Source organism: Mesoplodon densirostris, chromosome X (assembly GCF_025265405.1).
Source record: "Mesoplodon densirostris isolate mMesDen1 chromosome X, mMesDen1 primary haplotype, whole genome shotgun sequence".
NCBI lineage: Eukaryota > Metazoa > Chordata > Mammalia > Artiodactyla > Ziphiidae > Mesoplodon > Mesoplodon densirostris.
The window spans coordinates 41,474,149-41,501,198 of record NC_082681.1 but is presented as its reverse complement, the minus strand read 5'-3'; the positions used below and the strand labels follow the sequence as shown (position 1 = coordinate 41,501,198).

Sequence of the window (27,050 nt, the reverse complement as noted above, 5' to 3'; positions counted from 1 at the left end):
GCTTCAGTAAACCAAGCCACCTTTGTCCTCTTCTGCTGAGAAATGACCAAATATATAGAGGGATCACAAACGCCTTGGGTGATTTGATTCATTGCCTAAGTAATATCGTCACCCACATCCTATCTTTGTGCTCTCTGCAGAGGTGGGAAAGAAACCTCTGTCCCCTAATAAGTGACCCATACCCCCTGCTAGAAGATATTAAGGATCTATTGGAAGGGACAACCTAAGACTAGCCATAAAGGGAATTAATTGATCAACTAGAACCAGGCCTTCCAATCTTTGACTTCTGAAATCCTTTTATATGTAAATTGCCACTATTTGGGGTAGGCATGCAAATGACAGAGACAAATTGTGCATCACTCACTGCCCGGATTTTGCTTTGCCCAAGAATAATCACTGGGGAAATAATTTTCATGGACAATGGTATCATAGAAAGACTACTGAATGGGAAGTCAGGCTTCCTGGGTTATGGCTTGACTCTGCTATCAACTGACTATATGACCCTGATCAAATTACTTCACCTTTTTGGGCCTCGGCTCTTCATCTGAAAATGGAGTTAAATTATCAAATCTCTAGAGTCTCTTACAGTTGGGATGACCAGGGGCCCTGGAGTACCCAGAGGAAGATGAAAAGAATCCAGTGGAAATGGTGAAAAAAGAAAAAGGAATATTACTATAATCCTGAATCCCAGATCAAGTGATAGTCCTAACAGAGAAAAGGCACTATAAAATGTTTGTCTTTCATCAGAACTGACTGGTTCTTGGGGAAAGACATAAAGCCTCTCCGTAAACAGGGGGTCAATGTTGTGGATGAAAAATCAGAAAGGAGAGCCACCAAGCAGATGGACAGAAAACCCAAACTCCCCAACACTGTAGCACTGCCACATACTAAATGAAATGGAAGTTAGAAAATGTAAATAATAGTGCCACTCAGGGCTTCCCTGGTGGCGCAGTGGTTGGGAGTCCGCCTGCTGATGCAGGGGACACGGGTTCGTGCCCTGGTCCGGGAAGATCCCACATGCTGCGGAGCGGCTGGGCCCGTGGGCCATGGCTGCTGAGCCTGCGCATCCGGAGTCTGTGCTCCGCAACGGGAGAGGCCACAACAGTGAGAGTCCCGCGTACCGCCAAAAAAAAAAAAAAAAAAAAAAAATAGTGCCACTCACTGAAATGCAAATTCTGGGCAATTTTTTAAGAGAGAAAAATGCAACTCCTAGTCAGAAAAATGCAGAGGGATTTTAACGACCCTTCTCACTGTAGCCATATTTTAAAGGAATGAAAAGTGAGGCAAAAAGGAACAATCTTTTGGGAACCAGAAATGGAGCTGGAACTTCTGCCCAAATTATAATCAGACACCCAGGTAAACTCTTTCAGCAGACCATGACCTCTCCAGGAGCAGGTGTGTCCAAGTGGTTTGACTCAAAAAACAAAAGGACATTATACCTTGAGCTCTGTCCTTCCTCGAAGCTCCACTTCATAGCCTTCACTCAGGGTTCGAAGAATTGTCACCGTGCTGTGACTGACGTGAATGCGATAAGCTGTAAAAGCAAGAGAGGCATGACTTTGGATCTTTTCAGGTAAAATCAGTGAGAAAAATATTAATGTAATAAATGCCCCCACTTCTAAATGAACTAGACCCTAAGCAAAGTCCCTGAGAGAGAGAGAGAGAGAGAGCTTTAGTTAGAGTTTCACAGGAGGAGGAGAGGGAGATGGATGGCCTTCCTCACCAGGCCAAACACCAAATAAAACATTAGCTGTAGCACCTATCAGCCTCCTAGACACTATCTCAGATGAAAGACCATGTGATAGAAAGGTGTTCATTCAACTTGAGGTTTGAGATGAAGAAAAAAACAACCACTACTTGGCTCTTAGCTGAAGCGTGACCTCATCTGAGGGAAGTTAAGCTTCAGCAGCCACTCTCACAGGCTGCTGCTGGATCTGAACCCCCAAGGTTTGCACATCCTACTTAAGAGGCAAAAGGGTGTCTCTTCCCTATACATCCATCCAACTGTCTTTCAGTATTGCTGAACTTAAAACATCAGAGAGAAATGTACCAAGACCTCTGCCAACATTCTGTGGTGACTACTTCTATAGCTGTCCTTTGGGTGGGTGCCTCTAGCTGTGTACACACATGAATGGATCATTTTGCAACTAATAATCCCAACTGAGGATGAGAGCTTTATATGAGGAACTATGACTAAAACTTCTTTTTAGAAATTAAGTCTAATTCTTTGGTGAAGAACAATCATTTAACTGAGGTAGGATCCTTAACTGTCCTGAAAACTGTCATCCTATGAAGTAAGACCTTGTTCAAGTTGTGTTCAATAAAAGTACAAGACAGTCTCACACACACTTGAGAAAGTAATTCTTTTAGAATCTGAGTACAATCTGAGTAACAAGTCATGGCCGAAAAGGACTGCAAGAAATTTCTGATGTGTTCTACAATGACTTTCCTTCTCTTGACAGCTCAGTATTGTTTATATCTTCCGCACTACCTCATGGTCACCCAAAACCTCTGCTCCAAAAAGGTTGTCCCATCCTTAAAATTCACCTAGTGTGTCCCTAGCCAGCCCTATGTGTGACATTCCACTAGCATCTTGTTGTGAGGGAACATTTCAGTAGAATAATCCTACTGACGGGGAACACACAGCTCAATACCACCATCCAGTTGTGTGGCAAGGAAGATCACTCCAGGGCTGGGTTACTAGTCACTTCCACTCCAGAATCAGTAGATTCAACTGAGCATAAAGGAGGTATTGATGAAATTGATTTTTTTTAAAAATAGACCTATGACACGTCCTAGTCTCATATCCAACAATGAAGTTAGTCTACCTCTTTACAGATCTTCATGAAGTTAGTCTACCTCTTTACAGATCTTCACTCAGGAGTGGCGCTTAATGTGGTATTTCAGTCACAGTCATTAGCTTCCAGAAAAGCACTCTAACCAGTTCCTGTAGTGCAGAGACCACATATGTATGCTTCTTTGTATCCCTCATAATGCCTTCCTTGCATAGTCAGTGCTTAATATACACTGCTGTGCATGATTCACTCCATTTTCTCCTTCCTAGCTGATCACTGGACAAGGTGCTGCCTGAATCTGAAAATTCACTTTCTGCTCTCAACTCCGTATTTCCAACGTGAAATGTGTAGAGTGAGTTTCCCTAGTGCAGACCAGAATATGACTTCAGTGTTCTACAAGCTTACATCAGTCCAGAGTACTGTGCCAAATCTGCATTGCGTTTCCATGATCAATTTCACTTCCTCTTGGGTTGCACTTCCAGAGCAAAGTTATATGCGTGCAGCAGTTCCTGGATGACTCGTTCCATGGCCTCTGCCATATCTGTGGAGTTCGAAGACTTTCGCAGATGTCAGAAAATTTATTCTGACAACAGCTTCTAAGTTCCATGCTGCCTCCTTAATCATGGCTGCACAGGCTAGATTGACTAAGACTGGACCTATTGTGCAAGGCTGTTTCCACACATGAGTGATGGGGGGAGGGTCAGACAGGGCACCACCCACTGTGATATAGGCCACCATCATCAGGGACTTGTTTATGTATATTGCTAAAGTTTGAGAAGAGCTTGTCTTGCTTAGTAGCTGCCAGAGCCAGGGCTGCTAAAGGCTTAAGTGGTTTTCTTAAATGTAAAATCCATGAAAACTATATATAGAATCTATTGTGGTTCTTGATGCTTTTTTTATACTAGCTTGAACAAATCGCTTTGCTCAACCATAATATAGGTAAAGCACGTTTTGATTCTGACATTGCCTTAATAGTAGCAGGAAATAACCAAGGAAGAGTTGCCAGCAGCACACAAATGACTTAATGGTTTGTACAGTTTTCTTCTCAAAGAAGTAGGGAGAAATGGTATCTTTTATACCATGCCTGTTTTGGTAGAAGCTAAGAGTTTTATATACAGGCAAATTGAAATTAATCATTTCAGAATTCCAAGCTCCTTAGATTGAGGGATTATTGCTAGCTAAATTTGAGGGCACTATTTGATGAAGCCAGAACTCCTGGGGTCGTGACGAGTTCAAAAAGAGGACTAGAGCAGCAAACAGCAGCTGGCTGGGAGACAGGTGGCTCTGGGTGTGTCTCCACAAACTAGCTGAAAAACTGAAAAATGTCAGTCCCTTACCTATTTCCTTTTTCAATATGACGTTCCCAAACCCACCGGGTTGGCCAGTTTGTTCCTTTACCCAAAGGATTCTTTTGAGCTGTTTTGATCAAATTGTCTGGCTGTTTCAGCGTCACTTAGCTACAGCTTCACGGCTAGAACAACATCATGTTCAATCCAACATCACCCCCTGCTGGTTTGCCATTAGAGACCAAAATAATGTGTGTTAAATCTTCATCTCAAGTTATCTTTGATTTTTCTTTGAAACATTAAAACATCTCTCTGCTGTCTTTCCCCTCTTTTTTAAGAAAATATTTATTTATTTATTTTTTACTTGGCTGTGTTGGGTCTTAGTTGTGGCTTGGGTGGTTTTTAGTTGCGGCACATGGGATCTTTAGTTGTGGCACGTGGGATCTTTAGTTGCGGCACGTGGGATCTAGTTCCCTGACCAGGGATCGAACCCGGGCCCCCTGCATTGGGAGCGTGGACTCTTAATCACTGGACCACCAGGGAAGTCCCTCTTTCTCCTCTCTTGAGGAAGAATCACTTTGTCAGTAGCAGGAGGTTACCATCCCATCCATCCCTCTAGAAGTACTCACGTAACCCTGTTGATTCCATCCGAGAAGCTGTGTTCACAGTGTCTCCAAATAAGCAGTATCTCGGCATGGTGAGGCCCACCACTCCAGCAGCAACCGGCCCTATAGAGTAGCAGGCAATTGGGAGTATAGTCAACAGGTATGCATCCAATGCTAATAGAGGAACACTGCCAAGGCAAGGAATGTAGCTGCATAAAAGAATAAAGTTGCCACTAAATAGCTCTGGGCATCTGAAGGAAGTCTTACAGTGAGTAATGAACTCTTTGCCCTACCAGAAAGCAAATTTATAACGATGAAGAAATGATTACCCTTCTGATTTATACCTTTGTTCCAAGTAACAGTTACACCCAAGATGCTTATATCTGTCAACAGGGACAAATAAGCATTAAACCCAATCAGAAAAGCCCGGGCAGGGATTCAAGATCCAAACATGTTTGTTGAAAGGGAAAAAAATGTGACTCTTTCTTGTGCCTTAGGGTTGGAAGGAGGGATCTCATAGGGCTGTCTCCCAAATTGTGTCTATAAAGAGAATTATTGCTAAGACAGTTGGAACATCTGAAAAGAAGTAGAGTTGACATTCAATCATTTGTGTTAGAGGCATGGAAGAGTAGTATATAAAGATAATCTGAGAATATTTTCTATTTGCCCTTAGAATGAGTTTTGTACTTGCATTTTAATACTATCATGTTAAGTGTCCAGAGAGTGAACATTACTTGAAAAAATCTCAGCAACCATACTGAAAACCTAGTTCAAGATGATCTAGAAATTTCTCCACCTTCACCTTTCTGGTCTCTGTTCTGTTTCTATGTGAAAAGTGTTCAGCATTATCTTTTTGCTGTTTCCTGAATTAAAGAAAATAATTAAGTGAGTGTTTTTGCTTCAAAAAGTTATTTCTGAACATTAATTTTTAAGAATAAAAATTATGTTTCTCGGGCTTCCCTGGTGGCGCAGTGGTTGAGAGTCCGCCTGCCGATGCAGGGAACACGGGTTCGTGCCCCGGTCCGGGAAGATCCCACATGCCGTGGAGCGGCTGGGCCCGTGAGCCATGGCCTCTGAGCCTGTGCGTCCAGAGCCTGTGCTCTGCAACGGGAGAGGCCACAACAGTGAGAGGCCCGTGTACCGCAAAAAAAAAAAAAAAAAAAAATTATGTTTCTCATTTTAATTCATTTCTCACCCATTAAGAAGCATTCATTAAGCCCTGAGCTAGGCACCAAGGGGAATAAAAAATGTAGTGCATGGTCTCAGTTCTCCAGGAGTTTATAATCTAATTGAAGAAAAGAGACTACCAAACTGGAAGCAATTAAGCAACAACCCAAGACAATGTATGGCTGAGGCAAGATAAATGGCACAGGCAGAAGTGCTCTAATAGTTTAGAAAATGGGGGAGGGGTTGCTTATTAAAACCTGGTTCAGTCAAAAATGGCCCAATGGAGAAGGTAAGGTAAGGCAAGGTTTGTGGTTGGGACTAAGCATGGAATTTTGGGAAGCTCTTAGAGAAAGCAGTCTGCTTAGTTCAGGTGCCTAAGGAGAAACTAGAGACAAGGTTGGCTATTGGGTTGTACAAGATGGCAGACCTTGAATCATTAGAGAAGTTTGTGCAGGGAATCACATGATGAAAATCATTTTTCTTTTTTTTTTTCTCAGGTCAGTGTATAGAACGCATCGAAAGGGGAAAAAGTAAAACCAGGGAAAACCGTTAAGTGTAATAGCAGTAATTCAAGCACAAAGTTGTAAGTACTGGAAAGGAGGTGATGATGGACGGAGGGCAAAAAGGAGTGATAAAAGAGAGACATTATCAAAGGAGAAGTATTGACTGTCTGATTGACAACCATGAGGAAATTGGCATGGGCTTATGAGCTTACACTGGTTTGTGGGAAAAGATGACTTGAAGCTTTAGATATGCAGAATTTGAGGTAATAGTGAATCATCCAAGAAGAGATGTGCTGAGGGGGGTTGTTGATGTGAAACTGAAGCACAAATGGGAGATGAAGGCTTTTCTTTAAAAGAAAAATATTGAAAACCTGCTATGTGCTAAGCCTTCAGGATACAAAAATGAGTAAGATCTGGTTCCTGCCATCAAGGAGCTTACAGTCTAATGGAAGGACAGGCAAGCAAACACAGATATGGTGATGACCATGAGAAGGATGGATAGAATGAAGCAAGAGTGGAAGCAAGAAGATGCTATTGCAGTAATCCAGGCAAGAGATGCTGGTGGCCTAGACTTAAGTAGTGAGAGTCAAGAAGAGAAAGACAGAATCAAGAAATACTGAAAAGGTAAAACGTTTAAGACTTAGTAATTGGTTGAATGGTGAAGGTCAGGGTGAGGGAGGAGTCAAGGAGGATGACTCTCAAGACTAACTGGAATAACTAGGTGAATGGTGGTGACACCAACTGAAATAGAAAATAAGTACAGGAAGAGGAGGCTGTTTATGTGGGAAGAAAATCATTCTGTTTTGGATCTGTTTAGTCTGAGGTCTGTGTGGAACATTCAAGTGGAAATGTCAGTAGCAAGTCTGATATATAGGGCTGAAGCTTAAGGGAGAAGACTGGTGCTGAAGTTGTAGAGTTGGAAGTCATCAGCACACGAGTGGCAGTTAAACTATAGACATGGATGAGATGACCCAGAAGAGCATATAAGGGGAGAGAAACAGTGGATGAAAGACAGAACCCTGAGGCATATCAATATTTAAGGGACAGATAAAGCCAGAAGAGATTATCAGACAATGGTAGAAATGAAAGCCAGGTTGGAGTGGGTTGAGAAATGAATTCGAGGTCAGGACATACAGAGAGCAAGGGGATCACAGCTCAGAGCTTTGCAGAAAATGTGGGAGAAGTTAGAGAGCAGGGATTGCTAAGAGAGCCAGTAAATGAAATGGAGAAGAAGAATTCAGAGAGTGAGGAGGAGGTCATAAAAGCCAATTGAGGGAGAATCGTCAAGAATATCAAATGCTGCAGAGATAAGGGCAGACTAGGACTGGGAAAAGTGGTAGGGCTAAAGCCAGATTGCAAAGGGGCTAAAGAGGCAATGGATAGTGAAGAAATGACATGATAAATGTCAATCATTCTTCTACAAAATTTGGTAGGAAAGGGATGAAAATGATGGGAGAAGAAAAGGAACCTGGAAGAACAAAGCAAAGATAAAGAGGAAGGGAGTAAAGAGGGGAGCAAGAGGCTAGTAGGTGAGAGACCTGTGAAGATACCTGTGAATGTGAAGATAGGTGGAAAGGGTACAATGAAGGGGAGTCCTGAAGATGTTCAAGCAAGTGAAGAGGCGTGTGGGAGAAAAATACTCCAGGAGTTGAGATTTTAACGAATTAAAGGAATTATCCTAAATACCACACGTGCAGGTTGGTCTTGTATCACAGTCAAACATGGAACTGTTGGCTCTAACAGGAAAGGTAGACTGGAAGGGTTTGGTACCTAGAAGAAGGGTTGCTGCCCACTGGGGTAGGGCAGGTGCTGGGAAGAGAGTAAACTTGGGGAGACATAAAGGAATGATGTAGCACTAGACACCTGGATAATCCAGCTGCCAACAACCAGGGGAGAGCTACCCTCTTCCTCCCATTTCTAGCCTTCCCTTGAGGTGCATGGGAATGTCTTCTCTTGCTTTAGCTGCTGGTTGTTACCTGAGTGCAGGCCTATTCGAATCCGGACTGGCACCTCTGGCATGTGCCGCATCTTGAAGGTACCCACGGAGCTGAGGATATCTAGGGACATGTTTGCAATCTCGGCTGCATGTCTCATGCCATTCCTCTTTGGGAGGCCTGAGGCCACCATGTAAGCATCTCCAATGGTCTCTACCTGGAAATCAGGGGAAACAGAATTAGTAAGTAAATAATGTATGTGTGTGTGTGTGTGTGTGTATGTGTGTGTGTGTGTGTGTGTTTTCACAGAGCTTAAAGGGTATGATGGAGGCCAAGTGTTCTTGTAAAGTGAGGAAGCCAGAGAGAGGCTGTCAGTGCTTCACAGGTCTGCTTGTACATTAGAATCACTTAAGGAGCTTCACTTAAAAAAATACTGATGTCTAGGTCCCATACCTGTAGATTCTGCAGTTACTTCTCAGGTTCCTGTCTGACCCTAGAGAATTATCAGGCTCCAAATAATTCACCCTAGGAGAAGGTGCTTTCCCAGCAAGCATTTCTCTAGATGATTTCAGGTCAATAAGCTAGAACAGCCTTAAGGAAAGTATAGGGAAAAGGAAAGGAAGGAGGTGAAAGATTCTGTTCCTTCTGCTTTGCCTCGCTAATATGATGGAGTTAGTTTTGCAGTCTCCTTGGCTGTGAGAACTCAGTCTTTTCCCACCAGCTCCCTCCTCCTGTCCTACTGCTACCTCTCAAAGGAGCAGCAGTACTAGCCCTCAATTGCTTTGCAGGGGCGGTTAGAGCTGGACACCTGTAAATAAAGGCAAATGAATCTGTGCTCGTCTTCCCCACAGAAGTGTACTCACTCTTTCAGGTGATTAGTAAGGTGAAACTTTTCAGGTAAATCCAAAAGATAAGTAAGCTGAAGGGACTTCTATGAAATGTGCCTGTCAGACTCTGCTAGTACAAGTTTGGATCCAGTTAAAATCTATGTTCTCCTAAAGAACTGAACTCACAGATTGCCATAGGTAAGAGCATGAAATTCTGAAGGCATACAGCCTCGTTTAGAATTCCAGATGCACCATTTACAAACTGTGTGGCTTTAGTCACGTAATTTAACCTCTCTGTGCTTCAGTATCCTTACCTGTAAAATAGGGATAATGACAGCACCTACCTCCTAGAATTTTCTAAGTACTAAATAATATATGTCAAAGCACTTAAAACCTGTCTGGTGGATAATAAGTGCAAGCCATTAGCACCACCGCCATCATTATCACCACATCATCATCCTCAAACTGACGTGTCTTGAAACAAGTCAAAGGATTGTGCCTATGACTCGGCTCCAGAGGAAATTTCGTAATTGACAATAGGCCCCTCATCATGACTTCCTATGTAGCCAATAACAGCGATCCTCTGCACCTATGGTACTTTGTACCTCAGGATGCTTCCATTCAGGGCCTCCTATACCTGGTGCAATTTGAGAAAAGGATCCCTGCTCTCAGATAAGCATGCCTGCCTTCACAGAGGAAGGCAACAGTACAATGCAAATACTATATGGGAGGGAGAAACTCACTGGCTGGCCATTATCATTGACTGGTGGTTGACACTCCAGCTTTAATGAGTCAGTCATCCAGGAGCCCCCAGGAATATGGATGAGAAAGTTAGAAAGGCAGGGAGCACGGGCACTACTTGGCCTTGGTGTGAGACTGCTGTGGGGAACTGTGGGTTGTATAAACCAGCATAAGGACACAGAAAGGGAAGAGGAGGTATAGAAAGGGGTCTGGTTGAGACAGAGTGGTAGTAGGAGAACTGAAACTGAAAACAAATCACTAACTTCATAATTTTGCAGCAGCCTTCTTACTTCCATTTCAGATTGTCAAGTGCCAGGGGAGGTGATTCCAATTTTACAGGTAAGGAAAATGAAAACACAAACGGTTTTAGTAACTCGCTGCTGGTGCAATTTTTATTTCCTTTGCACTGTGTTGCTTTTATTAAAAATGACTGAAAACTTAGATTCCATTTTTGGATTTATATAGCCCTACTCTGTCCTGAAAACAGTCCACTAGCTTCTTACTGAAGCCATGAAGTATCAAAATACCTAACAACCTCATTCCTAAGACCCCCAACAATTGTCTGAACAGTATCAGCTAGATTGATTAAACCAGTGGCTGTGTTACTGCCCGCACTGAGTCATCTTTGATTTTAGTTTCAACTGAATTAGCTTTCAGTGATTTGTTTTTCTCTTCAGGCTGCTTGAGTTCAACAAGTTAAGACAGGTAGTCTGATTCCATGGATTTTTCCTCCACCGTGGTTTCCATGTGTGCTTCTTGATTAGTTTGCAGCTCCTGCTGATTGACAGGTATGATGTCTATTTCTGAGCCCTATTTAGGCAGCTTGGCCTAGCCCCGAGGCTCTCTACTTGACCTGAAAGGGCCCTGTCTAATCTGAGATAAACACACTGCCCTGTGTGTGATTTGAGAGTTGGAACATTTCAGACTACTGTGAAGGATCCAATGAATGGAGCTACTCATTCTCCAGCTCTACCTGGGTTCCTGGGACAGAGGAGCTGTCTAAAGTGTGGGATGCCTGGGGCATCTTTCTCCATCAATAAAACAAGTAACTATGTTGCAGACGTGGAAATGTTCCTATGTAGCTATGAGATTTTTAGTCATTTTCTGCCTAGAGACAGGACAACACATACAATCAAGGGTAAAGAAGCATGGCACCGAAATGAGTGAATGTAGTCATCTGTTCTGTACTCATCTTCTGCAACCTTTGAAAGGAAGAGTGGAAATTGACAGGCTGGAGGGGTGGGGGGAAGTGGAAGCAGTGGCTTGCAACCTCACAATTAATCACTTCCCAAGACCTCAGACCACTAGGTGGGCTTTAGGTTACCCTATAGCAATCCCAGAGAGCCTCAGGTCCAATAGCTCTTTGCCATGTATAATGCCAGAGTTCCCTCCTGTATAAAAACGGTACCTAAAGGAGGAAACCAAGTTTTAACAGCATGTATTAGATGTACACAAACTTTACCAGGATGAACTCTGTCATAGTCATCAACTATGGGCCAGGCACCAGTACTTTCTGTATCCCCTTCCGTGTCTGCACTGTGGGTACTTAGAAACTGAAGTGCAATAATGCTTTTTGGCCCCAACCTCTTCTTAGTCCCAGTTCTAGAAAATAGCTAAAAAGAAATCTGACTGACAAGCTCTTGCCAGGTTGAGATTGTTGTTTTAGAAAGTGTGAAATTCTATGCATTCTATTTGACCTTCATTTCCAATGGGAGACCAATGGAAGGAGTGTACTATTTACATTTTAATTCCTAAATAACAGCATTCAATACAATTGCATCCTTCCTTCCATTTTGGAATACACATAGGTGAGCCTCATATCAAAATTTCTCTCTGGAATATACTGCTCTGCTAAGTAACGTACCTTGTATACATCATGACTGCCAATGATGGCATCAAAGAGTGTGTACAGGTCATTGAGAAGATCCACCACCTCGATGGGCTCACTCATGGCCGAGATGGTGGTGAAGCCCACAATGTCGCTGAAGTACAAGGTGACCAAGTCAAAGCCCTCAGGTTCAACCGTGCAGCCCTTTTTGAGGGATTCAGCAACTGATCTGAAAATAGACACAGCTATTCCTCAGAGGACACAGGTCTCCCTCCAGGCCACACAAAACATCTGCTCGAACACAACTTCTCCAAAAATCATTACCAAGTAAGTGATAAGGAAGAAAATGTCACCTGGATGCAAACACTCATTCTTTCATCTATTTTACAAATAGATATTGAGTGCTTACAACGTGCCAGGCACTGTGACAGGTGCTGGAATGCAGCATTGAGCAGAGAGCCCTGATCTGTACCTTTGTGGAGTTTTTTTCAACTCTCTATCCTTCCTCAGTTCCCCCCCACCCCAACTCTACCCCACCTGAGGGGGAAATGTTCCCAGGCAGCTGCCTTTGCATGAGACTAGCTTCCCCAATTATCTCCTAGAAGATCATGTTACAACATGATAAGGTGCCTTGGAAATTTTGGAAATTGTAGCAACACATAAGGCTTTCACCTAAGGAAGGAAAAACATAGAAAAACAACCCTGCTACTTTCCTCTAGGAGCTAAAAAATCTGCCTCCTTTTAATTGGTCAACTTCCAGGCAAAGTCATGAAGTGACACATGGAAAAACCGAGGCATCAAACACTTAAATGACTAGCGTGACCCACAAGCAGTGGAAAATTAGGAAGTGTGCTCTGCTCCCTTGGCTTTCCAATTCTTCTTTGATTTGAAGGTGTGACTCAAACCTACTGGGAGTAGAGAGTGTACAGGACAGGGGGAGGGAGCAGTTAGTTGATGGGTAATTTTTTTCTATTTTTAATAGAACACATTGTTACAAGCATTCACACTCCTCAGGTGTTCACACATACAGTGGTAGCATCTGTGTTAGAAGCTTTTCCGTTTTCTGTTTTTCAATTTCCAGCTCTTCAGTCCGCTCCTGGATCAAATCTTCCAGGTTGCTAGAATATTGCTCCAGCATCCGAAGCATAGAGTCAATAATATTAGTCTTCTTCCCTTTATTGAAAGTTTTAAACTGGAAGTAAACAGAAAGAGGAGCCAGGGAATTCTTACTTCTTAAACTTAGAGATGATGGAACAGGACCCCCTTATCATAAACCCCTTCCTCTAAAATGAAAAGGCAGGAGAGGTGACCCCAAGTATAAATAGGAAAAGTCACTACCTACCCTTATTGTCACCCTGGCCCACTCACAGGGCTCTTTTCCCCTGAGTAGTTCTTCCCTTACCCTTCTGGTTCTTTCAAGTCTAAGCAAAGGTGCTCTCCAGGCAGGATCCTTCAGTTCTGAGATGCTAGCACATGAATAGTTAGCCACTTCAAAGGCAGCAGGATTTGGTCTTCAGCTCAGGCCAGTTGTGAGTGGGGTCAGGGGAAGAGGGCAGGGAGTACTCTTTTACTCTTCTAGATCATCAACCTATAAAATCATCCTTATCTTCTAATGCTACCATGTTGCCAGTTCTTGGACAGTGGGAGGTTCTTTGACCTCTTAAATATGACCCAAGACCGACATGGTAAGATCTACCCTTATTTCTTACCATGGGGTCCAAGAATAATGGTATCTCCTAGCACTTGGCCTTCATGTCAGTCAGGGTCATGTAAAAATTCAACTGGTCTTGTCCCTGGTCCTTTAGAGGTGGCTGCATGCCACAGATTTTCAATAAGCCCTCCTGGGACCCTGTTCATTTACAGAGACAAGGAGCTTGGCATAGCGTTGGAATCACGAGGAAGTAACCCCTCCTTTTTGCTGTATTCACCATACAAAATGCTGGGCTGACAACAAGGGAAGACTGGTGGTAATTTTGCTCAGAACATGCCTAGGAATCTGTCCCAATGAACCCTTTTATACAGCTGAGCCACACGTGCTCTATGTAGCACTCAATGCCCCAAGGCTAACACTAGGAGTTTTCTTCTGAGCCTGGTCCACATCTACGTGTCCACCAAGGTCCTACAGTAGCCAGCTCAGATGCTTTGCCCCCCACCATTGCCTAACCCAGGGAGCCTCCCTCTCTTCCTCTTCCCATTTCAGTTTTATTAGCTGCAGGGAGTTGGGAGGCTACCCTTGTCTTTCAGACAGTCCAAACTTCCACTGAAGCATTTCAGTGAGGGCAGCTCCAAGCAATCTTGTTTGAAGGTCGTATGATGTGCACTCCTTCTATCTATCACCGGCTTCTCTGCTGCCTTCTGAAATAACATCTCTAGCATCAACACCAGGGCAAATGCTTTTTCTCCTGCCTCATGGTAAGTTTTCAGAAATTTGACCTTCATGGTCCTTTGCCTTTTCCATACTATTGAATACCTGTTTGAGTGTCCTCAAAAAACTCAGCCGGGCTAATGGAGGCATTGTTACCTGGGGACACGGATGACTTCATATTCAGGGCCCCTCAGGCTTTCAATCCAAGTCTTTCTTTTTTCCGCCTCAGATACCTGCCATTCACAAAGCATCTCAGTGCTGTACCCTAGCCAGGCTCAAAAGCCTCTCTGCCAGAGCTGACATAGCACTCCCAGAGAGCACCCTCAGCTTCGGTATCCTGTAGTTTGAACAAATCCCTCAACAGCATGCTCCAAAAGAGGAACCACACCCTAGCAGGGCTCCCTTAGCAGGGCTCTCTCTGTCTGCTCCCCATTTTCCCCTTTTAATCCCCAACTCTAGGGAAAGCGTCAACCTCTTTAGAAACTCAGTATCTTAAGGAGAGAGCTTATCACTTTTCGTGCACTCCATTGCCTCAAGTCATTCCCTAGAAACCTAAGGAATCCCCTGCTTTTGTACTCCACATTTGTACTTCCTTCCATCTGGAACACCATTTCAAACACCCCATATTTTCCCTGACCCTCCAAAAACAATCTGGCTTCATTTAAATGGGATACTAATCAGAGTTCTCTGGAATTTCCAAAGCAAAGGGTGCTCTAAGAGGATCCCCATCTACTTCAGGATACATCTATTCCATCTTCTAATGGTCTCAATGCCATTGTCTTGCAAGTGCCTAGTGGTTCAACTCCATCTTTGAAAGGTTAGTTAGATCGGATTGTGGATGGTCTGGAACAGAGGTTCAGATAAAGAGCACAAAAACCTATCCTTGTGCCCTTGGAGGATGTGCTGGGGATGCTCCAGCACCAAAGGCCTTCAAATAGCCAATTCCATGCTTCTTCCCCAAGACGAATGCCTTTTTCTCTTGCAAGAGGTTCCACAGTATGATGACAACCCAAGGAGTTCATTTTAGGTAGGCTGGTTTCACTATGGCTTCTGGGCTGTGAGTGTTAAGATTCACGGAGTCCTTACCTGGTTAAATATTTCATCGAAAGTTGGTCGCTGTTCTGCAGCCTCAGCCCAGCACTGCTTCATCAGCTGGAGACATCCTGGAGGGGCGTGCTCAGCAGGAACCACTGGTCTGTAGACAGGAGGAGGCTTCTTAAGTCTTTCTATGATTTCTGGCCAGAAGCAAGAAGAAAGAGGTCTACAGATTGTGGGGAAAGCACCAAGATTTGGCGAAGATAATTGAGTTTTAGCCAAGAATAGGGTTAGTCAGGAGAAATTATAAAAAGGCAATGTCTTTTGCTTTCTCCTTAGGTGGCCTGAATATAATTTGTATCTGAACAAAGCCTACATCAATCAACTGAGGAAGGACTGAGAAACTAATCAATTGAGCTATTGGTATCATTTAAGCACCGCTTTATTCTGCTTCTGCTAGATATTATTTATGTTTTCATTGAAGTATAGTTGATTTACAATGCGTTAATTTCTGGTGTACTGCAAAATGATTCAGTTTATATATATATGTGTATATGTGTGTATATATATACACATATATATTCTTTTTCATATTCTTTTTAATTATGGTTTAATACAGGATATTTAATATAGTTCCCTGTGCTATATATTAGGACTTTGTTGTTTATCCACTGTTTCAATGATCTGGCTCCTTTCACCCACCCCCAAATCATCTAAGCCTCTCAATCTCTACGGTAGACCCAATTAGCCCCCACTGAAGGCCCAGGCACAGCCCAGTTCCAGGCTATGGGTCCTGCCTGGCCCCTAAGGTAAGGGAATTAAGAACTCCAGTAAAGGGACTTCCCTGGTGGTGCAGTGGTTAAGAATCCACCTGCCAACACAGGGCACATGGGTTCGATCCCTGGTCCGGGAAGATCCCACATTCCGCAGAGCAACTAAGCCCACGTGCCACAACTACTGAAGCCCGTGTGCCTAGAGCCCGTGCTCCGCAACAAGAGAAGCCACCGCAATGAGAAGCCCATACACCGCAACGAAGAGTAGCCCCCACTCGCCGCAACTAGAGAAAGCCCGCGCACAGTAATGAAGACCCAACACAGCCAAAAATAAATAAATAAAAAATAAATTAAAAAAAAAAACTCCAGTAAATAGTTCAGGGCCTCATTGGGATCCTTCTGGCTGCTGGTACTTGAACCCCACTTTCAGTGGAACATTAACTGTGTATAAGACTATGGGCTGAGCACTTTGCATGGTCTCTCTGCTTCCAGCCTCGCCTTCAACAAAGCATTCTGAAAACATGGATTTGGCCGTGTCACTTTTTTGCTTAAAATCCCTTCATGGATTTTTATTACCCACAGGATAAAATCCAAGCCCCGACTATCTCTTCGGCTTATTTCTTTCTTTCTTTCTTTCTTTTTTTTTTTTTTTTTTTTGGTTGAAGAAAGATTTTACTGCACATGGAAGTTGGAGCTTCCATTTTCAAATTTAATGTTCCACATTTCTCAGAATAGCTTTATTATTTATTAATTTTTACTGGTGTATAGTTGCTTCAGCTCATTTCTTATCCCTAGTCCCCTCTCCATACCCTTGACTTTAACATCCTCATCATGAACCAAACCTTGCTTGCACCACCAGTGTGTCTTTCCCACCCCTGCCTTGGCTATAACACTCCAACTGTACTGCTTTATACCATTATAAGTGTCCCCTTGCCTCCATGAAAGAATTTCAGTTGTTGCCTCTGACTTCTCAGCTCCTTGTGACACCACACCTTCTGCTCTGTTAACCTAGGTTGGCCCATACCAGTAATGGTTTCTCCATCACATCTCTCACCCTGTCCCCAGTGCAATAGATTCCATGGACGTCGACCCCTTGGAGGGCAACCGCCCCATCCAACTCTCTGGTAGAGGGAGTCCCTTTCTGAGAACACCAACGAGTGAAATAGGTCACCTCTCTGCTTAGGCCCAGCATGATTTATGTCCTCGAGGAGCTCATGGTTCAATTGGGAGGATAAACAATGACCAGCAATATAAGTGCTCTAGCAGATATATGCACAGGAGAACACAGAGGGGACACCTGACCCACACTGAAAAGGTCAGAGAAGGTTTCCCAGTGGAGGTGACATGAGTTGGATGAGGCAAGGTGGGGAGAAGGTAGGGGCAACACATGTAGAGGCACAGAGGTGGGAGGTGGTGATTTCAGGGCACAGCCAGTCACGTGGCTTAGCTGGAGTATGGGGAGTGACAGAAGATAAGCCTAGAGAGGTGGCTAGGGACCAGATTGTGAAGAGCCTTGTACCTCATGTGAGGAGACTGGGGTTCATTTAACTTGTGATGAGGAACTGTTGGGGGGGGGGGTGGTTCTAAGTAGAGGAGTGAACTAAAACTCCGAGTAGGGCAAGAGACAACTAAGTATTTTAGGTTTGGTTTGGTTTGATTTTGCCGTTTTTAAATCTTTTATTTTGAAACAAATTTAGACTTCCAGAAAAGTTGTAAAAATAGTACAATAATTGCCTATATATCCTTCACTCGGTTTCCCCCTAATGTTAGCAACTTATTATTTTTTTTCTTTTTTGGCCATGCCATGCAGCACGTGGGATCTTAATTCCCCGACCAGGGACTGAACCCACGCCCCCCTGCAGTGGAAGCACGGAGTCTTAACCACTGGACCACCAGGGATGTCCCTGAATGTTAGCAACTTATAAAACTGCAGTACAAAGGAAGTTAATATTGGTACAATACTATTACTAACCTAAAGTCTCTATTTGAATTTCATCAATTTCCCCCTAATGTCCTTTTTCTGTTTCACAATCCAATTCAAGATCCCATATCGTACTTAATTGTTATGTCTCAGTCTCCTCCAATCTGTGATGGTTCCTCATTCCATCCCTGTCTTTCAGGACTCTGACACTTTTGATGAGTACTGGCCAGTTATTTTTCAGAATGCCTCTCAGCTGGGGTGTGTCTGATGTTTTCTCATGGTTAGATTGAGGTTATGCATTTTGGGGCAAGAATACCATGAGGGTGGTATTGAGCCCTTCTCAGTGCATCATGGCAGGGGTACATGATGTTGATGTACCTTGATCACTTGGTTAAGGTGGTGTCTGCAGGATCCTCCACTAATAAACTTACACTTTTTCCATTTGTAATTAGTAAATATCTAGTGATTTCATACTTTTAGAATACATAAATATCCTGCTTCCCCTCAAATTTTGCCTGGTAGCTGAAGATTCTGATGGGAGATAAGGATGAAAGACTATGGTGTGTCACAGGGAAAGAATGGGAGGACTTTTGACATCCAGGAACTTCACTGAGGGGGCACTGAAATGTCTGGCAGGGGGTGTCTCAAAGGAGTAGTAGGGGGCTGCTAAAAAAAGGACTAACATAAGTCCTGTAGGCCCTTGGCTTATGTCACAGTTTGGAAAAGGACCAGCTTCTTGGGTGAGGGTTATTTCTTCCAAATTCCTAAAGCTGTCTGGCTCCAAGTCCCACCTGCACACAACAAGGGCTGCTTGCAGACCAGCGGGCAGTTAGCACAAACACGGAATCGTGTTCCCTCTTCTGGCAAATCGCAGCAGCCTGTGTTGGCCTGATGATCTGGGTCATGGTGGGCTCCTGGTACCCTTTTCTCACCTCCCGCTTACCTTTGGCAGGCAGATCCATCATGCAGAATGGGGTGCCCCGGACCATCACTTCTTGCATGATGATGGCAAAGCTATAGACGTCTCCTGCAAAAGAACGTAGCCTGCTGCCCCTCGGGGCTCTCAACAGTTCAGGGGCCATCCACAGCAACTCTGAAAAGAAAGCATTGTGTAATGAATACAGGGCGGATTAACTGACAGCATTTGCAATGCCCTCCAGGGCTCCAAGGGTGCTGTTTCATTGACTGCTTTATATTTTTATTAAGACAGACTGGCATGCTAGTGCCTCCGCGCTCCCCCCCCCACCTCCCACTGGAGTCTGAATTTATGAATCTAAGGAATTACTCTCAGAGAAAGCATACTACTTTCCCCACACCAGGACCATGCAGGCAGACACAGCGGAGGTGTGGGGAAGGGCAGAGAAGCTCAAAATAAAAAAACTATCTGGTGCTGACTTTCTTGCTCTCTTGAGCCTGCAAGTAGCAGTTGGCAGGCTTCCAGGGAAAGGCGAGTGCACTGCCCGACTGGTTGCCATGGATCTGCTGTGTGCTGAGATCTATATGTGTCTGATAATTTGACTATGCTGGGGCTCGAGGAGTCACAAGTTGCTTTCTCCAGGTCTTATCTAAGAGGATTAGAGGAACCCCAAGTCTCCTCTGTTCCTTGCAGAGCAAAAGAGTGCAGCAATTCCTTCAACTCAGTTCTGTAAATATTTATTGAGGATTTACTATGTACCAGGCACTGTGCTAGGGACAGGGGCAGTGCCAGAGATGAATTAGACCTTGCCTTTGCCCTTGCAGAGTTCACAGACCAGTGGGCAAGACACACATGTGTACCCCTAACTGTAATACAACAGAGATAGTGATGAGGGCCACTATATAGTGTAAGGAAATGAATCTACTAAAAGCCAATATTGAGCACCCACTGTGTGCTCTGCTGCATTTCAGACCCAAACAGGGAAAAAAATATATTATCTCTGCTTTCAGAGAGTTATGGCAGAGACTCAGAAATTTGGGGCAAGGGCCCCTTAAGCAATATATAAAGAAATACCAGTTAATAATATAAATTGAGTAGTCAAAAGTTGGAGGGAATGCTTCATATTGAACCATATGAAATTCCATTTCTGTAGATCAAAAATGGTTCAATATTGGCAATTCCATGAGGTTCAAGCTAATAAAAAAAACTGAGCTGATCAAATTAATCCAGGAAGGCTTCCCGGAAAAGTTAAAGGAGCTTGTTAAGAAGGTCAAGGATGCAGTTTCCTAGAGCCAACGACAGGGTAAGGGCTTTGCAGGGAGAAAGAACAGTATGTGCAAAAGAACAAGAGGTAGAAAGGAGCAAATTGCGGATGGGGGTGCTGGTAAGCAGATTAGCTTGGCTGAAGAGAAGGGCTCTGTTAAGGAATAATGAGAAATGAGAAATGGGGTTGATGAAGTGGGGGAGGGAGGGTGGCTGGAAGAATGAGGACAGAAGGTGAGAGGCCCTGAGAGCCAAATGAAGGCATTTGGAGTGAATACAAAAGGCAGTAGGGGTGCTGGAGCTGGAGAGGGATTTGATGAAAGCTGTGTTCGGGAAGATTAATCTGGCAACCTGCACAAACTGGATTGAAGAAGGAGAGAGGCTGGAATCAGGGAGACCGGCTAGGAAGCTATTACAGTAAGAGCCAGAGGCGAGGTGAAAGGGGCCTAAATGGGGGCAGGGGCAACAGCAGCAGGATGGGGAACAGAGATACAGAGGTAGGCCACAATGGACAGGGAAGGGACAGGGCTGGGGATAGGCTCAATATGCTCTTCTGAGGGGAGAGAGGTGGAGTAAACAGCAGGTTGATGTCCAGATAGGGAGGCTGGAAAAGAGTGCCTCCTGAGGGTGAAGGTGGCATGGGGAAAGCGCTAGTTAACTTTTCATCTTGTCAAATTTGGGGTATTGGGAAGGGAGCCCAAAGGACAAGGTCCTATGAAGCAGGAAGGAGGATAAAAGGTCAGAGATGATTTTGGTTTGTTAGTGAAACCCAGGAAAGAGAAACTCACCCTGGAAATTCTTACTTTGAGCCAACTCTGATCAAAATGGTGCAACAAGGAATTCTAGCCTCACCCCCAATCACATACTCAACTCTCTTTGCCCTCCAGGTGTCCCCAGCATTTGTCTCCCAACTCGCCTGCCCCACCACCCCTGTGAGAGTCTCTCATACGCTCACTATAGTGGTTTTGCCCTTCTGTCTCCTCGCCTAGGAGAACTGATATTTGCAAATAAAGCCAAAAAGATTGAATAATACTTTAGTCAAAGGAATACATTTCTGACCATGGGATTTCAGGCATATGGTTTTTGGGGGAGGGAAAATGGTATGCAGCTGCTTCTTCCTGGCATCCTCTCTCCCTGCACATTTAAAAGCACAAGAAGGAAAAAAAAAAAGCACAAGAAGGGAAAAGAGGACATGACTCTCTGGTAAAAAGCTGGGTTATTAAATACAATCACTACCAAATAGTATTTTCAGAGAGCACTTACATGTATGTTGTTAATGGCTAAAATGAGGCTTTATCTGCACTATACTTATGTAATTGAGAGTGAGCAGTAATGAATACACTTAAACCTGCCCCCATTTCCCATTCCCACTCCAGAGCCAAGTAAGAGCCACTACCTACCATTAGACTTGAACTCTCAGGAAAAAAAAAAAAAAACTAGAAAAATCACTTTGGCTTGTTTTGTGTTTGCTGGAACTACTACTAACTCTTGAGTCCTGCTATGGTGATAAAATCAACCTTGGAGAGCCAGTGTGGTGTGGTACAGGAGAACGCAGGGTAGAAGTCAAGAGACCTGGGTTCACAATCTCAACTTGGTCACTAATCAGCTCACCTTTCTGAACCTCAGTTTCCCCAACCATAAAATGGAAATTGAGCCAGATGATCTCCAAGGGCCTTCCAATTATAAGATTCTATTAGCCCTGTCATCTAAGGTAGGGAGCATCAAATTTCTTTATTTTATTTTATTTCATCCATTCATTGATTCAACAAACATTTACTCCACCAAGTATTGTGAAAGGCACCGAGGGAGGCAAACCTGTTTCTCACCTTCACAAAACTTACAGTTTGGGGAGGGAGAGAAAACAGCTAATTAAACATGTAATACCAACAAAATGTGGTATTACAACAAAGTTCAAAGCCTTAAAGGATCATAAAGAGGAGAATTTAGCCAAGCCTAAGGGGTCATGGCAAGTCTCTTGAATCAGTGGTATTTAAGTTGAGCCCTGTGGGAGGAGGAGAATTTAGCCAGACCCAGATGAGTGGGTAACAGATTAGGAAGGGAAGAGTGTCCCAAGCAATGGGCACAGCATGTGTGAAGTTCTGGAAGTAAGAGAGAGCCTGGCGCAAATACACAACTGGAAGGCAGTCAGCATTGCTGGAGCATAGAGACAGAGGAGGGAGTGGTTAAGCACAAGAGGTCCTCATGGCCCAGACCATGAAGGGCTTGTAAGCCATGTAAGAGAGTTAGAACTTTATCCTAAGAGCAATGGGAAGCCATTCAATGAACTTTGGCACAGTTGTAACATGATCAGATTTGCAGTTTAGGAAACTCCCTCTGGCTGCAGTGTGCGAAGAATGGATTGAGCATCCAGATTGCCCCTGCAATTACGAGAATGGAATGAAACGTTAAGAGGGAGAAACAGGGAAAGAGACAGACACAGTCCACCAAAAATAAAATAAAATAAAATAAAAATAAAAAACACCCACTGCAGCTCTCCTTTCCTCACTCTAAAACCAGAGTTTCTTAAGTTTGAAAGTAGCCAACCTGTGAATTCAATGGAATTCTGGGAAGCTGGACATTGTGTTTTATCTTTTATAGATGAGTAATTTTGACAGGAAGCTAAGTACTTCCCACTCTACAGCGGTCGTCCCAACATCCTAGCGCTAACACCAGGCAACTACTCCAAGCTTTCAAATTGGGATTAGCCAAATAATAACCATACGACTAAGTCATCAACAAGAACAGGCCCACAGAGAGAAATAGAGGAAGAGAGAGACAGAGACGGAGAGAGACAGAGAAACAGAGACACAGAGGAAGACAACAGCACATGTTTCTACTGTGATTACCAGGAGCTTCAAGTCCTTCAAAGCATGGATGGGCAGAGAAAGAGGAAATTGTTATTAAATGTTTTAATTTAGCTGGGTGTAGGAGCTAGTCTTCAGAAGATCTGAACTGAATTCCTGGAACTGCTTGCTGCTAAGTAGCTGCATGATTTGGGCAAATCTTGAGACTCAGGTGTCTCATCTGTTAAAGAGCAAGTTGGACCAGATGACTCCCTAAAATCTCATATTCCACTAGCTTTGTAAAGCTCAAAGATGATGCCACTGATGACTAGACTGTGTCTCTATCCGTGCATGTGTCTCTCTGTGTCCTCCACTCTTCATTTCTCCTATAAAGTCAGCAATTTTAAAACTTATAACACCAAAGATCATTTTAAGAATATGAGTATACGTTGTCATTTTGCATCTCTCCCTCTCTGTGACTCTTCTGGGTTGTCTGTTTCTCTGTGTTTTTGTGTCATTATTTCTCTTCTTCCCCCTTGCAATACCAGTTAAAATTTCTAATGTGCAAATTTCCTATATGTATTTAACCCTATTCATTTTCTCTCCTTCTTACTCTTTCTCTATCTTCCTCCCTCCCTTCCATCAATTCATTCCCTCATAGTTCTCAATCACCCACTCCCAAGCCCCATCTCAGATTTCTATTTCTTTGATCTGTTATGACCTCTACAGGCATTGTTTGGTGTTGCCACAGGTGCACTAAATAGAAGACAAAAACACAAAGTGGACATTACAGGCATGCCTACTGATTTACTAGAAGGCCATAGTTCGGTCTGAAACCATCCCACACAACCCACAGAGCATTTACTTGCTGGCGACCCCCACTCCTTGCTTCTTTCTCTCTGACAGAGACAGTGAGGGTAGGCTCTAGTGACATCCCATTCCAGAATGGGCTTTGTGGGAGTCCAGCTACCAAATTACCTTCCATTCAATCTGACAAGTATTTATTGAGCACCTACTGTGTGCCTAGCGCTCAGCAAGTTCCTCCAGGGACACCTGGGGTCTCCACACAATATAACCTAATCCTGCCACAGCAGGAACTCAACATTATTGCACTGGCTTTGTTCAGAAGGCTTGGCTGCGCTGAGATTACAGCCTGCAGACTTCATTCAACTCCTTTGGCTTGGAAATGAGGCTGCTTTTCAACAAAAGTGGGGAGTTGAATCAGCCTGAGGCTTTAATTCAGGGCATGTTCTCATTTGAACTTTGGAGTTACCTTGTGTGCATCAGAAGGGTACAATACATTGCTTACCTTCCGCAGAAGGTTCCTCTTGGGAGAGTCTTAGCGTTTCCAAGATGTCATTAAAGCCATAATCTGTCACTTTGAGTACAAAACGCCCATCTACCACACAGTTCCGAGACTTCAGCCTCCCATGAGCAAACTCTCTGTGATGTAAGTACTTCATGCCCTGCAGATGATACAAACAGGATTTATTTAGCAACTTATTTAACTATTTTGTGCTTTTAGAGCCACTTTCTGAGATTGTTAATGGCATGAGCTATTATGATCTAGAATTCAGCCTTTTTCTCTTCCACACAGGCAAAGCAAAACTTTGACAACAAGAATCGTTTCCAGGTCCCTTCTAGCGTTAAAATTTTACGTTTTGTTGAAGAATCATATCTTGTGGGCATAAAGAACTGTGTGTTATTGGAAGATTTATTGACATTTCAAACACAGGATAGATCTATACATATATAATTGCCAAGAATTTGAAGATTCTGATTTTCCCCCAAAAGGTCTAGTCAAACTCTCATCTACTACTGGCAGGAATGGAAATTGGTACAGCCTTTTGGGTGGATAATTTGGAAATAGCTATCAAAATTGAAAGTATGTGTACCCTGTGACCTAGGGATTCTACTTCTCCAAAGAAATGCTTGCACATGTGCACATACACAAGAATGCTCCTTGCAGCTCTGCTTTATATTATATAATTGGATGTCTAATAAATACCAAGAAGGGACATCCAAATTGTGGTACATCCAACCTATGGAATATTCTGCAACAATTAAAAATAATAAGATCAATTTGTATGTACTGATAGGGAACCATATCTAAGCCATAAAGTAAGTGAAAAGGAGTAAGTTGCAGAACTATGTGACAGTATGTATTTTAAACAACAAAATCTATAATGTATGTAAATACACAAAAAAATGAATTGCAAGGCTAATCACCAAATTGTCAACAGTGATTAATTTGGGGGGAAGATATGAAGGAGGATTGAGTAATTGTCAGTATTTTCCCAATATATTTATATCACCTGATTTCTAAATTTAATTGAATGCATTATTTTTATAATTAGAAATGTCTTATTTTTATAATTTATATAAAATATATACAATTTATTTTTTATATATTTTTAATTAAAAATAGACAATAAAAAAGAAAGCTGAAAGCAAGAAAGCTGATACTGACTGCTACAGTTTGCTTGGCAACCTTATATGACATTCAAATGTGATCTACCAGGACTTTACCACATGGGTTTAATCATTCACATATAAATACATCCATTTTCTACTGCAGTCATCTTGGGACTGTTTATGCTGAGTCCTTTTAAGTATCTGGCTCTATTTTGCTGCCTGACACCCCTTTGTATTTGTATGCTTTACATCTTGCACCCTAGGAAATTCTGTTGTCCCCAGTACTTCCAAGCAGAGTCTATAGTGGGGGAGATTTCTCCCTAGATGTCTAATGCTTGGGTTTCATTCATCACGGGTCTGAGAGGACTCATTTAGAGGACTCTCCTTTAACTCATGGGACTTTGCTTACAGAGTGAGTGGAAAGAGTATTAGAATAGGAATTAGGAGATTTAGATTATATTATTAGCTCTTCCACTTAATAGCCAGCTGGTAAATGTTTATTGAGTATCTACTATGTGTGGTAGACACTATATAACAAAAACCTCATTTAGTTTCTCTGAGCCTCTGTAAAAGGAGGATAATCACACTTCTTTTATGGAAAATTGGAATGAGGTAATGTCTATAAAGCTACCTTGAAAAGAGTTAGGCCACAATACAAGGGTCAAGACTGTGATTAATATACAGGAAGCTCAATGACTATTGGCTATCCAAATCAGCCCACTACAAGTGCACATAGACACAATTTTCATATCACTCTAGGGAGTTCATAGACTCCACTGAAGCCCATCCATGGACCCATCTGTGAACCCCGTTGGCTGTTAATAGTCCTTGCCTCTGAGAATGGAGGTGCTGCCTGATAGAACCGATGGTCTTTTGGCTTTCTGGTCATGCTGAGTTCCACATCTATACCTATGGTATGGACCTATGCAAAGACCCATCACCTAGTTCTAGACTGAACCACCTTTTAGAACGTGAAAGTCAGGAGATGGGGCTAAGCAGAACCAAAGAGCCTGGGAATGAGCACTTTTCCACATCTGGAAGGCAGAGAAATGGGATGGAAGAAAGGATTGCTTAAGGCAGAAGAGTGCTCAATAGCTATAGGGAGTAAACACAGATCTGGCCCTCAAACGGGGGAGCAGGTGAGGAGCAAGGAAATTCTTTCTGTATCAGGACCTTATAACAGATATGGACAAAGGGGCTATGAGAAGAAGTGAGGGCAGACACAGGGAAGGAAGGTGGAGCATCACAATGACCCAAGGAAAGTGAAACATCCCAAAATATTGAAGTTCTAAGCTACAGGGAAAATCTTGGATTTTCAGTCTTTCCATTAACCTTGATGAGATCCAGCAGGAGTGATGATTTAAACATCCAATCTAGTTTCACATCCTGATTTGTCAGTATGTCTTCCAGGCTCCTTCGGGAACAGAATTCTGTCACAATGGCAAACATCCCCGAAACATAGAAGAAGCCCACTAAAGGGTTAATATTCTCATGACGTAGGTCCTTCATCTGGAAACAGAGGGAGAGAAGAGAGTCACAGCTGTTCTGTCTCAATTGGAGCTGGGGCCTTCTTCCTGATTCTTTAGGGACACTGTGGAGTGGAGCTCAGTGACCCAGGAATACTAAAGAGGTTAGTACAGTAAGAGGTGGAATAGATTGTCTTTCCGTGAATATTCATCTATGCAGCATCTACTAAAATAAATAGCTTACATAAACATAAGGCCAAAGCTTACAAAATTTGTTTCAGAAGAAACACTTCGAATTTTGACTACATTTTACCTTTGTACCCATTCATTTTTTCCACTAATGTGAGAAGCATTTAGTGTGTATCAACAATGTCCAAGGCATTGGACTGCATGCTAGTGATATAGAGATAAACAAAATGAAATCAAT

At 43.1% G+C, this 27,050-nt stretch overlaps 1 protein-coding gene across 1 annotated transcript in view; it reads right to left on the bottom strand.

Moving 5' to 3' along the window:
* GUCY2F (guanylate cyclase 2F, retinal) overlaps positions 1-27,050 on the bottom strand; it is a 98,027-nt gene that overhangs the window by 4,268 nt on the left and 66,709 nt on the right. The window contains 9 exon segments of the mRNA XM_060086421.1: positions 1,440-1,534; positions 4,711-4,809; positions 8,333-8,507; positions 11,723-11,915; positions 12,715-12,878; positions 15,138-15,286; positions 18,724-18,873; positions 24,052-24,208; positions 26,490-26,666. Coding sequence (XP_059942404.1) covers positions 1,440-1,534; positions 4,711-4,809; positions 8,333-8,507; positions 11,723-11,915; positions 12,715-12,878; positions 15,138-15,286; positions 18,724-18,873; positions 24,052-24,208; positions 26,490-26,666 — 1,359 coding nt within the window.